The following is a 14,693-nucleotide window of genomic DNA, read 5'->3' as shown; positions in this document are numbered from 1 at the left end:
CCCCTCCCGCAGCCAAGGCTCCATTGGAGCAAAGATGGCCCGGGCGCTGGGGATGGCTCTGTGGCCTCTGCCTCAGGCGCTAGAGTGGCTCTGGTCACAACATGGCGACGCCCAGGATGGGCCGAGCATCGCCCCCTGGTGGGCAGAGCATCGCCCCTGGTGGGCGTGCCGGGTGGATCCCGGTCGGGCGCATGCGGGAGTCTGTCTGACTGTCTCTCCCAGTTTCTAGCTTTAGAAAAAATGAAAAAAAAAAAAAGAAAAAAAAAAAAAAAAGAAAAACTTGAGAGAAGGAAAAAATGGGTAAGTCAATGAGTCTATGTAACAGAAAAAGAATAAATCACTACAAATAATATTCAACTTTATATGTCATTTAGTCACAAATTTTAAAACAGTATAATTACAGAAAGCATCTGTCACTTAACATCTGCAATCCTAGTTCAGTTACTTCGCCTTTCTTAAGATTTGAAATTTTTTATTTATCAAATGGAAACAACTCTTATCTACCTCATAAGCAGTGATGATGAAATGAAATAATGCAAGCAAAGGACTACATAAGTGTCTGGCACATAGCTAACTTAAGTGTTTACATTATCATTTTATTATATTCTCTTTTTCAAAATGTGAACACCAAGTGTAAAGTATAGCAGAGGAAATATAGTCATATTATAGTAACTATGTATGGTATCATATGGGTACAAGAGTTTTTTTGGGGGATCACTTTTAATTTACACTGTTGTACATATGAAACTAATATAATAGTGTATGTCAATAATAACTGAAAAAAATCTTTTTTAAATGACCACCAAAACTGTTAAACAGTTTAGGTTCTGCAATTTTAGGGACTGTGTTTCATTCTTAATTTTTATCACATTTGGAAAGTCTACTACTTCATTTTTTCTATCAGTCAAATGTTCACAATTGGCTATGAATCACATTATATAAAATACAAAAATATATTTTCTAAAATATGTTCTTTAAGCCAGAAGGCTTGCTAAAGAAAAACAAGCAATAAATGAAAATACCTTGTACTGCACACCTGCCACACGGAGACATGAAGAAGAACATATCCTTGGTTGGTTTTCTGTTCAGTTCAGTGACATTTAGTAAGTGGTGATTCTTTTTAATCATGTGAAGTTTTAAAAGCAGGCCAGAGACACAACTCACCTGATGAAGATCATTTCCCATTGCATATTCGGCGAAGTAGCCGGGAGCAGCAGACGAGGCTCTGATGGCCTGCCACAACTTGTACTGACAGCCTCCCAAATAGTGAGAGTTGACTCCAGGAAAATGACCATAGTTTCTGAACACAAAAGCTTTTGGTGTTATTCCTCTGTTTACTATGGTACTTACTGCAGCTACCTAGTAAATTACAAAGTGAACAATATTCATTGTAAGCAGCAATATTTGGGATTTGTAAAAATTAAATATTATTTCTACAAAAATCCTACAACTCTACCCATCAAGGTACATGTAAAAATAACTATAATGTTAAGCAACAGGAACTGGATCTTTTTAAATAGGTATTTCTTTATGAAGAAGTAGATATAAGGACTGAAATAATTTCAAGAAATATAAGAGAATATAAGATATTTTTGACTGCATGATTTGAAAGTATTTAAAGACATTAAAGAAGGCATAAATTTATATATCTTATAAAATAATTGATACTGTAATAGTAGCCATGAATAAAAACCACCTAAAATACACTATTTTCACAATATAATTTACTAATAACTAGTCTTTGTTTCTATGCTCTTTGAAATATGACTTTATTAAGACTATAGAAACTCTCAAGGCTTTCTGATCATAGTTAATAATTAGCAGCCAAGTAATTTTTTTTTTTTTTACTAAAAAAACTAACGTGCATCACCCTAGGTCTCAGATTTTATCAATGTCACCTGAATTATGTGCTATATTTATAAATGGTCTGAAATATAAACTTAAGTAAAAGGTACAGAGATGGCCAAAGCCCTACCAGGGGCCTGTTTACTTTGCTATTATATAAACCAAAGGCCATATCCCAAGTTCCTATGAGTGATTCAACTATGTCTCTAGGCTACTGTGATTAAGAGTTGGCCATATACTATAATACTGAAGGTCTTTTTAATTAATTCATATATAGATGGCTGACTTAAGAAACATATGGGTGGCTATTCCCTTTATGAGTGAATTACTTTATAAGGTGGCTAAAGTTCCCTCACACCCACCCTATTCTTTATTACTTCAAGTTGGCAATTCTCAGAATTTAAGAATGAACAAGAAGTCCTGCAGGTACAGGGGAGCACATAAGAGGTACCGAGTGCATCCTAGGTTCCTCTCCACAAGAACTATGCGCCTCTGACTCTCACAGCTTCTAAGGCCTGCATGGTCAGGTCCACATACCACTCCAACCCCAATGCACACTGCACTTGGATCCTCAGGCTCTAGTCTTCCGTAACTCTTCTTGGTCCTGCATTTCTCCAAAATTCCTTCTGAACCGGTCATTCCCTTGGCCAGGAACACTCCTACTCATCAGCCTTCACACTGAGATCTCAAATCTTATTTCCTGGAGTAGGCTTCGCTCATGTCCGTATAAATACATGCTTTCAGAGAACTGTTCTTATGCTCCATAGCACTTACTTCAGGATGCTGTATCTCACTTGTGGGACTATTGATTAACGCCTACTTTTCCCTACTGGACTATCAACTCCATGTCTGCATTTACTCACTAATGTATCCAAATTGCCTAGCACAATTATGGCACATTTGGTGCAGAATACCTAAAGTAGAGATAAAAATAGGAAAAGGCAAGAGTGAAGGAGCAATAGAGGGAGCTGTTTTTGATTTTTCATGGTTTTAGCTTGTTATCCAAAAATAAATAAAAGCTGTACAGAATTATAGGTGCAGAAATCCTATTCCTTAATCAAGTAACAAATATTATCAAAGAACACAGAATACAATACTCAGACGTGTTTCAGACAAAATAAAGAGAAGTCATGCTAAGACTTTTTTTAGTTAACAATAACATTTTTAAACTTGGGATTCCTTTTGTATATTAATCTAATATATATCTAAGAGGCATATATAATTTCTTTTAAAAAATCTAGAGGAAAATGCCACAATTTTTCTTAAATCACTGAATTTGATTACCCTCATAATTCTTCCTTATCTTTAGTCTTGTCTTTCATGTTATTAAACTACTGTACTTTTACTATATGTAAAAAAGGTTGAAGAGTCACAGCCTATATCTTCATAGGATAGTTTATATAAGAAATCGATATGATCTATTAATGAGGTTCCTAAGAAATTTTCTGTTTAATAAAGGGCCTTCAGAGTAAATGTTTTCACCTGACCTTCATTCCAACTAGCTGTTATATACTCTAAACTTACCTTAGGGCATGCGGAGTTTCTTGCCGTTTCAATCATTAGTGAAGATCCCATTCTATCCCTTAATAAAGGAGAAGGAATAAATTATATCAAAATATTATCTCTTAACATCAGGGAACAAAATAAAATTAAAAAAAAAAGCACAAGAGTCTCTTGGATGTTCAGCATCCAATCAATGTACATGAAACAATGTGGTTATTTATTCATTTATTTTAAATGTTCATTTTATTGATTTTAGGAAGAAGAAGGGAGGGAAGGAAGGAGAGAGGGAGGGAGGGAGACAGTAATCTGTTCCTGCATGTGCCCTGACGAAGGATCGAAACAGCAATCTCTGCACTTCTGAACAATGCTCTAACACAATCGAGCTCTCGGGCTGGGGCTGTGATTATTTACTAATGTCTGATTAAAACTGCAAGTAACTACAGTTCTAACGGAGGGCAATTATTAAAGGCTGCAATATCTGGGAAATATGTATGGAGGTGCAGCTTGAAAAGGACACCAAAACATGGCAAAGTACCACTTCAAAGTTAGGACACAAACAGGAGAAAGTTATCACATAAACAGAAAAAATCTGATAACAGTTTCCAGGGTCCTTCTGACAGAATAAAGGAGCTGTGTCAAGATAGGACTGCAGAATGGGTAGGCTAGTTACAGAGTAATACAAAAACCAGATCAGGACATTTAGACTTTAAACTTATTTTAGCAATACAAAGCCAATGTCACCCCCACGAAATGTTTATTAGGCTATCTAAGTTAGCAGTTGAATTATTGCAACATTATAGAAATGTCCTTGGGTAGCAATTTTTCCATTATAGAAGAATTTTACTTCAGTATAGATTTCTTTCTGACTTAAAAATTATGTTTTTCCCTTATAGTAAATATAAAGACTATGTTTTTTATTTTTAAATCATCCTGCCTCAATAAGAAAAACATTTTTCTAATGGCATTTTTTTTCAAATAATACTCATGTTTCTCAACTAGAATGAATTCATGCTAATTTGTAGAATGTACAAATTAAGTAGTGATCTGCCCTTCACAACCTGTTAAAATTATCAATGTAAAATATTTTCTCACATGGACAAGGTCTTTCTTTTTCCCAACCTGACCTATATGCTCCTTCTGAGTGAAGAACAATAAAATGTTATCTTTCTACAGGTCTTTCACTTGATTCTGCCATAGAATCTTGCTGTAAAAGTGGGAGAGAGATCCTGGAGCATGCTGCTTTCATATTTTAAGCAAAGTTTACATTCATTCCCATTTTGTTCAAATCTTGACTGTACTAACAGAACGAAAATGCATTAGTGAATTAAGTTATAAATATAAATTCAAAAAGAAAACACTGTTTATTTCAGAGACATGTCAAAATATGAAAAATAACGTCAATATTCCTAGACTCTGCTGAAGCTGTAATTAAAAAGTGTCTCTAAAATAACACAAAATTATTATCACAGTAAATAAACCAATACCTATAAAAATGATCTCAATAACCAATGGGAGAGAAAAAAAATGACCAAAAAAGCTAGAGAGTAAGTATAGTAGAGCAAACAATTTGCCCTAGCAAAGTCTTTTCATTTTAAACATCTCAGGTATTAATTTTAAACTTGGTTTGTGTTAAATAAAGTTAAACCATACACTGCAAGGTATAGGAAGATTTATTTTTTGAGTTCAGCTTCTTTATCAAGAAGTGCAAATCGATGTTACAGCACAATGTCTATGCACACTCATTAGAATGACTAAAATAAAAAAATACAACAAATGCCAAGTGTTATAGCTTCATAAGTATGTGGAGCAACCAGAACTTCCATACGCTGCTGACAGGAATGTAAACTTACACATCCATTTTGAAAACTGAATATACATATGCTTACACTATATGACAGAATGATTTCACTCCTAGATATGTACTCAGCAAAAATGCACACATATATTCACCCAAAAACCTATTCAAGAAGGTTCAGAGCAGCATATTCATACCAGCCCAAACTAGAAAACACGTGCATGGTGTTTCCTATGTCAACTTGACTGGGACATGGGGTACTCAGATATTTGGTCAAATATTACATCATTTTGGATATCTCTGTGAGGGTGATTTTGGATAAATCTGACATTTAAGTCAACAGGAGGATTTGTTTGAATTAACCTAATGATAGATTTCATTACAAAGTTTGAACTATTGTTTAACAATTTTAGACTTGTGGCTTGCTTTCTTTGGTTTGTTTGTTTTGGCTTTTATTTCTCTGCTACACTACTTTGCCATGTAGCAACTGCATTGTGCTTTGTAAAACATTACAATGAAGAACAAGAAAACTTTTGGAACGTCTATTAGTTTGTTATAATAGTATTTCTCTCTAGGTCTCAGTGATTTAAATGTGACCAAGACTTCTGTACTTTTTCACAAAATTTTAGCGGGTTTTCCAGGTGATTATTTTGGGTGAGTGTCAATAAGAAGTTATGGTGTATTACAATCAATTTATTTTGAATTTATATGTACATAGTAGTAAAAATAAACAAATACATAGATAAATGTAAATAAAATAAACTGAGGCTTGGTAAGGACTTTTGTACTGGGGCTTCCCTTTTTGAAACTCTGAGACCACCATTACAAGATGAAGTCCACAATAAGACTGACCATGTGGAGAGACCAACCATCCTAGCCATCTCTAATGAGCTGGTAACTGCCAACAGCCATGTGAGTGAGTTTAGACAAGAACAGAAGAAACACCCAATCAAACCACAGAATCATGATACTAAGTCATTGTCATTTTAAAACACTTGAGTTTTGGAATGGCTGGTTTTGCAGCAAAGGTTGAATGAAAAGGTAAGGAAAAGAGAAAACAATTGACCATATTAGAAAATTTATCAATGTTGTGATTAAAAATAAAGAATCCCTTGAAGGAGCAAAGTGAAATAGAAATATGCAAACACATGAGGATTCTGATGAGCAACAAAAGGAAAAAACATTTTATAGTACACAGGCTGGTTTTATAATAAATTTTAAATCTTCATTTAAAAAACCTTACCAGCAGTGATGGGATTCAAATAATTTAAAAACTGATTCTCTACCCTAACGACCATTTAAAATATAAAAAAAGACATACCTAAAGGTAGTTTATTATTTCATGTACTTAACACTTAAGAACAATAGGAGGTACACAAAACTAGATTATAAGAAAGTTTAAAATATTAATGAAAATATTAAATAATACCTGACAAAAAAACAGTAAGATTGTCATTTAAGATGTTTCCATATTGCTTTTTGATTGGCGTCCTCACTTGTAATTTTTTTCACCTATGGACAAAATGAACCTTACCACAGGTGCTTAGAATACGCTGTTGAGCAGACAAACGTTAAGAAAGAGTAAGGAACGTAAATTTGTGATTTCCACATTGGGTGGTTGCCCAGGTGCCTACCTTAGAAAGAACCATGATTACAAGTGCCATTTTAACAACCGGTTCACAGGACTCAACAAAAAATTAGCTATTGGTTCTGCTAAACTGGTGCAAACTGGCTGACTCCCACCACTGTTTACCAGTACTATGACTTTACGACTTCATGAAAACTGAGACATATTTTTTAAATACACACAAAGGAAGACCCCCAAATAAGCAATGAATAATTTTAATGAATGGGAAGATCACTCAATTGAAAAGATACCATTATTGCAAAAATAACTGCTATATTTCATGTAATTTCAATCAAAATACCAGTGGGATTATGTTTTTAATGTAATTAAAATAATCTAAAATTCACTTGAGATAAAATGAAAATAGAGAACAGATTTTTGAAAATCAATAAAAAGGCCCTGGCCGGTTGGCTCAGCGGTAGAGCGTCGGCCTAGCATGCGGAGGACCCGGGTTCGATTCCCGGCCAGGGCACATAGGAGAAGCGCCCATTTGCTTCTCCACCCCTCCACCGCGCCTTCCTCTCTGTCTCTCTCTTCCCCTCCCGCAGCCAGGGCTCCATTGGAGCAAAGATGGCCCGGGCGCTGGGGATGGCTCTGTGGCCTCTGCCCCAGGCGCTAGAGTGGCTCTGGTTGCAACATGGCAACGCCCAGGATGGGCAGAGCATCGCCCCCTGGTGGACAGAGCATGGCCCCTGGTGGGCGTGCCGGGTGGATCCTGGTCGGGCGCATGCGGGAGTCTGTCTGACTGTCTCTCCCTGTTTCTAGCTTCAGAAAAATGCAAAAAAAAAAAAAAACAAAAACAAAAAAACAAATAAAAAGACTAAAAGAATCAATAAACAATTTGGGCAAAAAATTTTTAAATCAATAGAGAAAAAAAGAAACTTGGACATAAATTCTAATGTAGATTAATTTAAAATATGATAAAGTTGGTGTTTCAAATCGGTGGAAAAAAAAGGAAAAAGTACTTGGTAAAAGGTACAGGGATATTTGCAGTAATACTGGAGTAAAAAAATAAGTCTGATCCCCTTATGATACATACTAAAATAAATTTCAGATGACAAGAATTAAAAATAAAATAATTAAATCCTAAGACTAAAAAGTTGTACTTGATTTCAATGTAGAAAATACTTCTCAGCCCTGGCCGGTTGGCTCAGTGGTAGAGCGTCGGCCTGGCGTGCGGGGGACCCGGGTTCGATTCCCGGCCAGGGCACACAGGAGAAGCGCCCATTTGCTTCTCTACCCCCACCCCCCTCCTTCCTCTCTGTCTCTCTCTTCCCCTCCCGCAGCCAAGGCTCCACTGGAGCAAAGATGGCCCGGGCGCTGGGGATGGCTCCTTGGCCTCTGCCCCGGGCGCTAGAGTGGCTCTGGTCGCGGCAGAGCGACGCCCCGGAGGGGCAGAGCATCGCCCCCTCGTGGGCAGAGCGTCGCCCCTGGTGGGCGTGCCGGGTGGATCCCCGTCGGGCGCATGCGAGAGTCTGTCTGACTGTCTCTCCCGGTTTCCAGCTTCAGAAAAACACACACACACACAAAAAAAAATACTTCTCAAACATAAAAGCAAAGTTAATAAAAGAAAGTTGCTGGCTGGGTGCTTCAGTGGATAAAGCCACATCCCAGTGTGCCAGAGGTCACAGGGTCCACCCTGTCAGGTAACACTAAAAATCTCATTAATTAAAAAACATATTTTCAACATAAAAATATTTTTAATATATTTACAGTATAGTGAGAAATATTCTAAAAGGAAATGAGGAAATACTATGTCTTTGAAATTCACACACACACACACACACACACACGTAAAATCCAAGCATAAATGTTCCAACTCATCAAGTCAAAATGATGCAAATTTAAAACACCAGTTTAAAAATCCCTCAAACTGACACAGCTTTAAAATTAAAATGTTTGGTGTTCATAAATATTTCATGAAATGGAAATACAAATTGATGCTGATGGGTGAATAAATTGGGATATCTGTTTTGAAGAATTTTTAAAACACGTATACTTTCTGACCTAAAATTTCACTCTAGAAATTTACCTTAAAGATATAATTAGAGATTTAAGTAGAGATGTAGAATGTCCAGTTAAAACTTCATTTTAAACTGTAAAAATATTTAAAAAGTAGACATTTTCCAATAGGGAATTTCTTAAACAAAAAATAGTACGTCCATAAAATAGGACAGCTAGCCTTTAAAACATGCCTCAGGAAACACTTAATGACATAGGAAATCCGTCATGATAAAGTGCTAAATAAAAACGCAGGATACAAAATTACAAGCGCAATACCATTACAATTTTGTGAAGGGGATAAATACACATGGATATTCAGAACCCCATACATACACACACTTATTTATCTCTAAGAAACTATAGAAAAAAATACATCACCAAGTAGGATTATAAGTTATTTTCACCATTTTCTTTATATGTTCTCTATTTCATATATGATAATTTTAAAAATACATTAGCATTGGTCCAATAATTGTGCTTCTTATAAACTGACCCATACTGAAAACTCTAGAGCTCTGAATAATGAGATTGTGCATGATTTTATATTTCTAAATTATGCTTCTATTTCTGGAAAGTGGAAACAATGGCTTTGTTGTGTTTTGAAAAAAAAATGTTTAAAACTTAGTGTTTTAGAGAAATATTTGTTGATGACTTCTGAGAAAGACTAATATGGTAAGTAAAAACAATAGGATGCAAAATAATTTATATAGAATACAGTTTCAGTTTTTAAAGTCAATTGCAACTTTTACATGTAAATTTCACATAAAGATAAGTGACTAAAACAGATTCACTAAAATATTTATAGTGATTATCTTTAACTAGTGGGATCAATAATTTAATATTATACTTATATTATTCAGCATTTTCAAATTACACTATGCACATATTACCTAGATAATCAAAACATTTTTCAAAAAAATAATTATATCACTTACTTAAGAATATTTTCCCATATCTGGCTGTCATAAAATGCATGGCTCCAGCTCATTTTGACTGTTCCAACAATGACATTTTGTGAAAACACATCTGTTCCTAATTTTCGATAAAGTTCCTCACATTCATCCAGGGGCATATGAAATAATCCCAACATGAATGCTAATATAGCACCTGAAAAAAAAAAATCTTTAGTTTCTCTCAGTGTTGATGTTACAGCATTTATAAGATCACCTGAGTCACAGACCTGGTTAAAACTCGACCTTTGACACTTTCAAACTGTGTCACCTGGGACAGACTACTCAACCTCTTAGAGCCCCAATCTTTTCATCTATAAAATAAAGGTAATTACAACAACTAAAAGTTATAAAGTGTTTTTTTTTTTTTACAGAGACAGACAGGAACGAAGAGAGATGAGAAGCACCAATCATCAGTTTTTTGTTGCGACACCTTAGTTGTTCATTGATTGCTTTCTCATATGTGCCTTGACCGTGGGCCATCAGCAGGCCGAGTAACCCCTTGCTCAAGCCAGCGACCTTGGGTCCAAGCTGGTGAGCTTTGCTCAAGCCAGATGAGCCCGTGCTCAAGCTGGCGACCTGGGGGTCTCGAACCTGGGTCCTCCACATCCCAGTCTGACACTCCATCCACTGTGCCACTGCCTGGCCAGGCATTTATAAAGTTCTTATATCAGCTTTATTTACTAGTCTTTATACAAAGAGCTTTATTTACTGGGCTTCACTAAGGATACATAAATGGTAATCAATGAGGATTATGACAATTTAAAAAAATATAAAAATCTGTCATTTTAACACTGCATTAAATAATATATAATTAAGATATTGTGGGCCCTGGCTGGTTAGCTCAGTGATAGAGCATCAACCAGGTGTGTGGATATCCTGGGTTCGATTCCCAGTAAGGACACTCAGGAGAAGCACCCATCTGTCTCCACCCCTTCCCCTCTCACTTCTCTCTCTCTCTTCCCCTCCTGCAGCCATGGCTCAAGTAGAGCAAGTTGGCCCCAGGCACTGAGGATGGCCCCATGGCCTCCGCCTCAGGTGTTTCTAAGAAGAGTTCAGTTGCTGAGCAACGGAGCAATGCCCCAGATGGGCAGAGCATCTCCCCCTAGTGGACAGGCCAGGTGAATCCCAATGAGGGGCAAGCTTACTGAATAAACAAACAAAAAAAAGATACTGGGGAAGAGAATGTCATTTCTAACCTTAATAAGTTCCTTAGTTTTGGTCACAGAATACAGTGTATTTGACAACCAATTCATTAAAATAATTACTCTTTCAGGTTGGTCCTGAGAACTAATGTAATCAAAGAAATTAGGTCTCTGGAATGTCCTTTTAAATAGCTATTCCACATCCTAGCTGCAACTAGTAGGACACACTGCCATCTAGTGTACCTACTTAACTGGCCTAACACTGCACTAACAGGAGAAACTGGAGAAAGGTTTGGGGTTGCGAAAAGGGTGGGACAAGGCAAAGAGGTATATAGCATCACTGCTTACTTCAGATTGCAGAGAAAAAACACAGAAAATCACTTTCATAATTACTGTAAGTATTTTATTATACTTAGTTTTATTCTAGTAAAGGATAAGAGCTTATATTTTAAAATACACTGTATGGCATAACTATATAATAGAAAGTTATTTTTCAATTTGTAAAAAAGTTGTAATTAACACAAGAAGTAACTTGCCAAAATATTAGGTTCTTTCCTTTTAAGTAGAGCTAATATAAAAATGAGAAGGTATTAATCTAAATTTCACTGAACTAGTAATGACATTACCCTTGAATTAAGTATATTTATTAACTTTATAATAATTATAAGTGAAAAAAATTTCTACATTAGAATACAAAATATAGAAAAAAATTATAAATACTGTATTATAAATTAAGTTTAATGTAAGCTAGAAAGCAATGGAAATAATATATTGTGATTAATATAAAAATAGACATATTATATGAACAAATATTCTACTCCATGAGTAAATCTCTGATTTAAAATTCTCTTTGAGCACCCACCCATAAGAATAGTGCCAAAGCAGAAGTTACCTTGTAGACATGCATAAATGTTAGAATTGCTAGGGTGAGTCTAAAATGTAAAAGAAATAGGGTAATAGTTCCAAAACAAGTACCAAAGAACACTCACCCTGTGAAATGTCTATTTACGAAGTTCCCATAGTTATATCAATTTGGGATATACATAACATTTTCCAATTCAGAAAAGTCACAATACATTTTTAACATACCAAAAGATCTCGGACATATCTCTTTAAAAAAAAACTGTTTAACTTCCTTTAACCCAGTACTTCCCAAATTTGCTAACACCTTGAGGAATCAGTGTTCAGTGGAACATCACAGGAGTCACTGATTCCTTATGTTCTTGAGTCATCCCTGTGCTCTCATTTCGTTTTCATAACAAGCATCAATTGGCATGTCCTTTGGGAATTTTTGTTATGCTTGACACAGGTAATATAGACAAATCATATGATTTTTGTTGCTAGTAGTCTTTAGAACTACTACCATAATTCAAAAAATAAGAAAAATAGAATTTAAAACCTGTGAAGAAATTAAGATTAATTGTAAAGTGAGAAACGATTAGATCAAACAATAAAATATATAGCCAGGATCTACAGCAGGGGTCCCCAAACTTTTTACACAGGGGGCCAGTTCACTGTCCCTCAGACTGTTGGAGGGTCAGACTATAAAAAAAATATGAACAAATCCCTGTGCACATTGCACATACCTTATTTTAAAGTAAAAAAAACAAAACGAGAACAAATACAATATTTAAAATAAAGAACGAGTAAATTTAAATCAACAAACTGACCAGTATTTCAATGGGAACTATGCTCCTCTCACTGACCACCAATGAAAGAGGTGCCCCTTCTGGAAGTGCAGTGGGGGCCGGATAAATGGCCTCAGGGGTCATATGCGGACCGCGGGCCGTAGTTTGGGGACCCCTGATCTACAGTCTTAATGGTCCTCTGGGTTACCTGGGAGGTAAGCAATAGCATTGGGTATCCTGAGAGACTTGAGGTGCTGGGGGGGGGGGTAGGAGAGGTGGTGGTGAGGAATAATAGGTGAGAGAGCTGGCATAAGAAAATAGACAAATAAACAGAATAGAACAAAAATTCATCTGATGGTGAGTCAATAAAAACTAAGAAATTATTCTGTATAACTGTATTCTAGGTTGCCAATTTCTTCTATAAAAATATGAAACTGTAATTTTAAATGTGTATCAACTATTAATACTAAAAATTGCCATTAATAAACATGGATTCTCACATTTATCAGTTTAAATTCTGGCTTCAAACAACTAGATTAGTGAAAAATGACAGAAGCATCAATTACTTCGCAGAGGGACACCTCTCACAAATAAGTGCAATTTTGTTCATTTTTCAATATTCTGTTGGTTCAAGCACAATTTCTGAGTATCTACCTTCCTTCCATTTCATCACTTTCCATAAGGTGACTATACCATAAAGCAGTAACTCATAATTCATAACTTGTCAATGTGACTTATTTAAGAAATATTAGAAAATTCATTAAAAACTTTTTTTCTGAATGTTAACTTATTCTCAATAAATATTTTTAAAAGTTCGTTAAGCAAAACAAAAGATTATTCATCATCAAAACATGAAATTAATACCCATCATTTCAAAGAATGATTTTGAACATAAGTGCTTAATGTTCTTTTTTTCTTAATGCAATGCTGGGATGTACCATCTCCATAGTAATAATCACCTGTGCTTACGCCACAAATATAATCAAACAGTTGGTGAACTGGCTTCTGAGTAAGTTCAACCAATTTTCGCAGTGTCTGAAGAGCAACCAAACCCCTAAAGAAAAGATAAGGCAAAATGAGAATTCCTGTTTCAAGAACAGTTAAGTTACTGAATAAGACAATCCTAAAAATTGCTTTTCTAGCTTATATGGTAGCATGAAAACCAGTAATATAATTTAGCATCAGTAAAAGTTTAAGTTTTTAAGGTCACCTTGGAATATCCAACATTTAAATAATGGTACAAACCCTGTACCACAGTTGCATATTTTAAAATTTATACTAGTATCTATACTACAAAAATACACCAATGTAAGATTTAAAAAAAAAAATTCTCCAACTGTGGGGGGAAAAAAGTAAAATAAAATACAAATACTCCAACTGTGGAAAATACTTACAGCCTCTACTCACTAGTTTGGGGATGCTATATATTGGTTCCTTCTCTCAATAACGTTGTTGGTCACCTCTGCTTCTATATAGTTTTGTTTTATATATTTAACTAGTCATGTTTTTAAGCTTTTATTAATTTTTTTTTAATTCTCAACAATCTTAGGAAATGCTGTACTTTAAGTATGTGCTAATTTATGCTGCTGACTTTATTCATTTCTGGATCCTTGCCAATTCAGGGTGTGTATAACAGGTTCACAATTCTTTTTTAAATTTGTTAAAATTTATTTAATTGTAGTTGACATACAATATTATATTAGTTTCAGGTGTACAACATAGCAATTAGACACTTATTTAACTTAAAAAGTGATCACCCCGATAAGCCTAGTAATGTTATCTCACACCATAAAGTTATTACAGTATTATTGACTATAATTTCTATGTTGTTCTGCATATCCTCATGACTAGTTTGTAACTACCAATTTGTACTTTTAAGTCCTTTTATATTTTTCACCCAGTTCCCCAACCCCCTCCATGTGGCAACCATCAGTCTGTTATCTGTATCTGTAAGTTTGTTTTGTGTGTTCATTTACTGTTTTTTAGATTCCATCTATAAGTGAAACCATGTGGTATCTGTCTTTGTCTGACTTATTTCACTTAGCATAATGTGGATAATTCTTAACGCTAAGAGCATATACAAAAATAATGAAACATAATCCCAATACAAGGTGTGGGGCAGAGAAGTCCTGGAACACAATGGTAGTCAGATACCACAAAATAACATTTAGAATGCCAAACTGTGCTTCGCTACTG

At 35.2% G+C, this 14,693-nt stretch overlaps 1 protein-coding gene across 4 annotated transcripts in view; it reads right to left on the bottom strand.

The window, feature by feature from the left end:
• Positions 1–14,693, bottom strand: part of PNPLA8 (patatin like phospholipase domain containing 8) — a 61,874-nt gene that overhangs the window by 24,632 nt on the left and 22,549 nt on the right. For all 4 annotated transcript variants that reach the window (XM_066272162.1, XM_066272158.1, XM_066272161.1 and 1 more), the window contains exons 5-8: positions 13,457–13,551; positions 9,710–9,881; positions 3,370–3,427; positions 1,165–1,359 (exon numbers count right to left, since the gene is read on the bottom strand). In XM_066272162.1, the coding sequence (XP_066128259.1) occupies positions 1,165–1,359; positions 3,370–3,427; positions 9,710–9,881; positions 13,457–13,551 (520 nt within the window). The remainder of the gene's footprint in view (positions 1–1,164; positions 1,360–3,369; positions 3,428–9,709; positions 9,882–13,456; positions 13,552–14,693) is intronic.

This window comes from Saccopteryx bilineata, chromosome 4 (genome assembly GCF_036850765.1).
Source record: "Saccopteryx bilineata isolate mSacBil1 chromosome 4, mSacBil1_pri_phased_curated, whole genome shotgun sequence".
Taxonomy (NCBI): domain Eukaryota; kingdom Metazoa; phylum Chordata; class Mammalia; order Chiroptera; family Emballonuridae; genus Saccopteryx; species Saccopteryx bilineata.
Note: the sequence above shows the minus strand (reverse complement) of the source record. Positions and strands in the feature narration are given on the sequence as shown.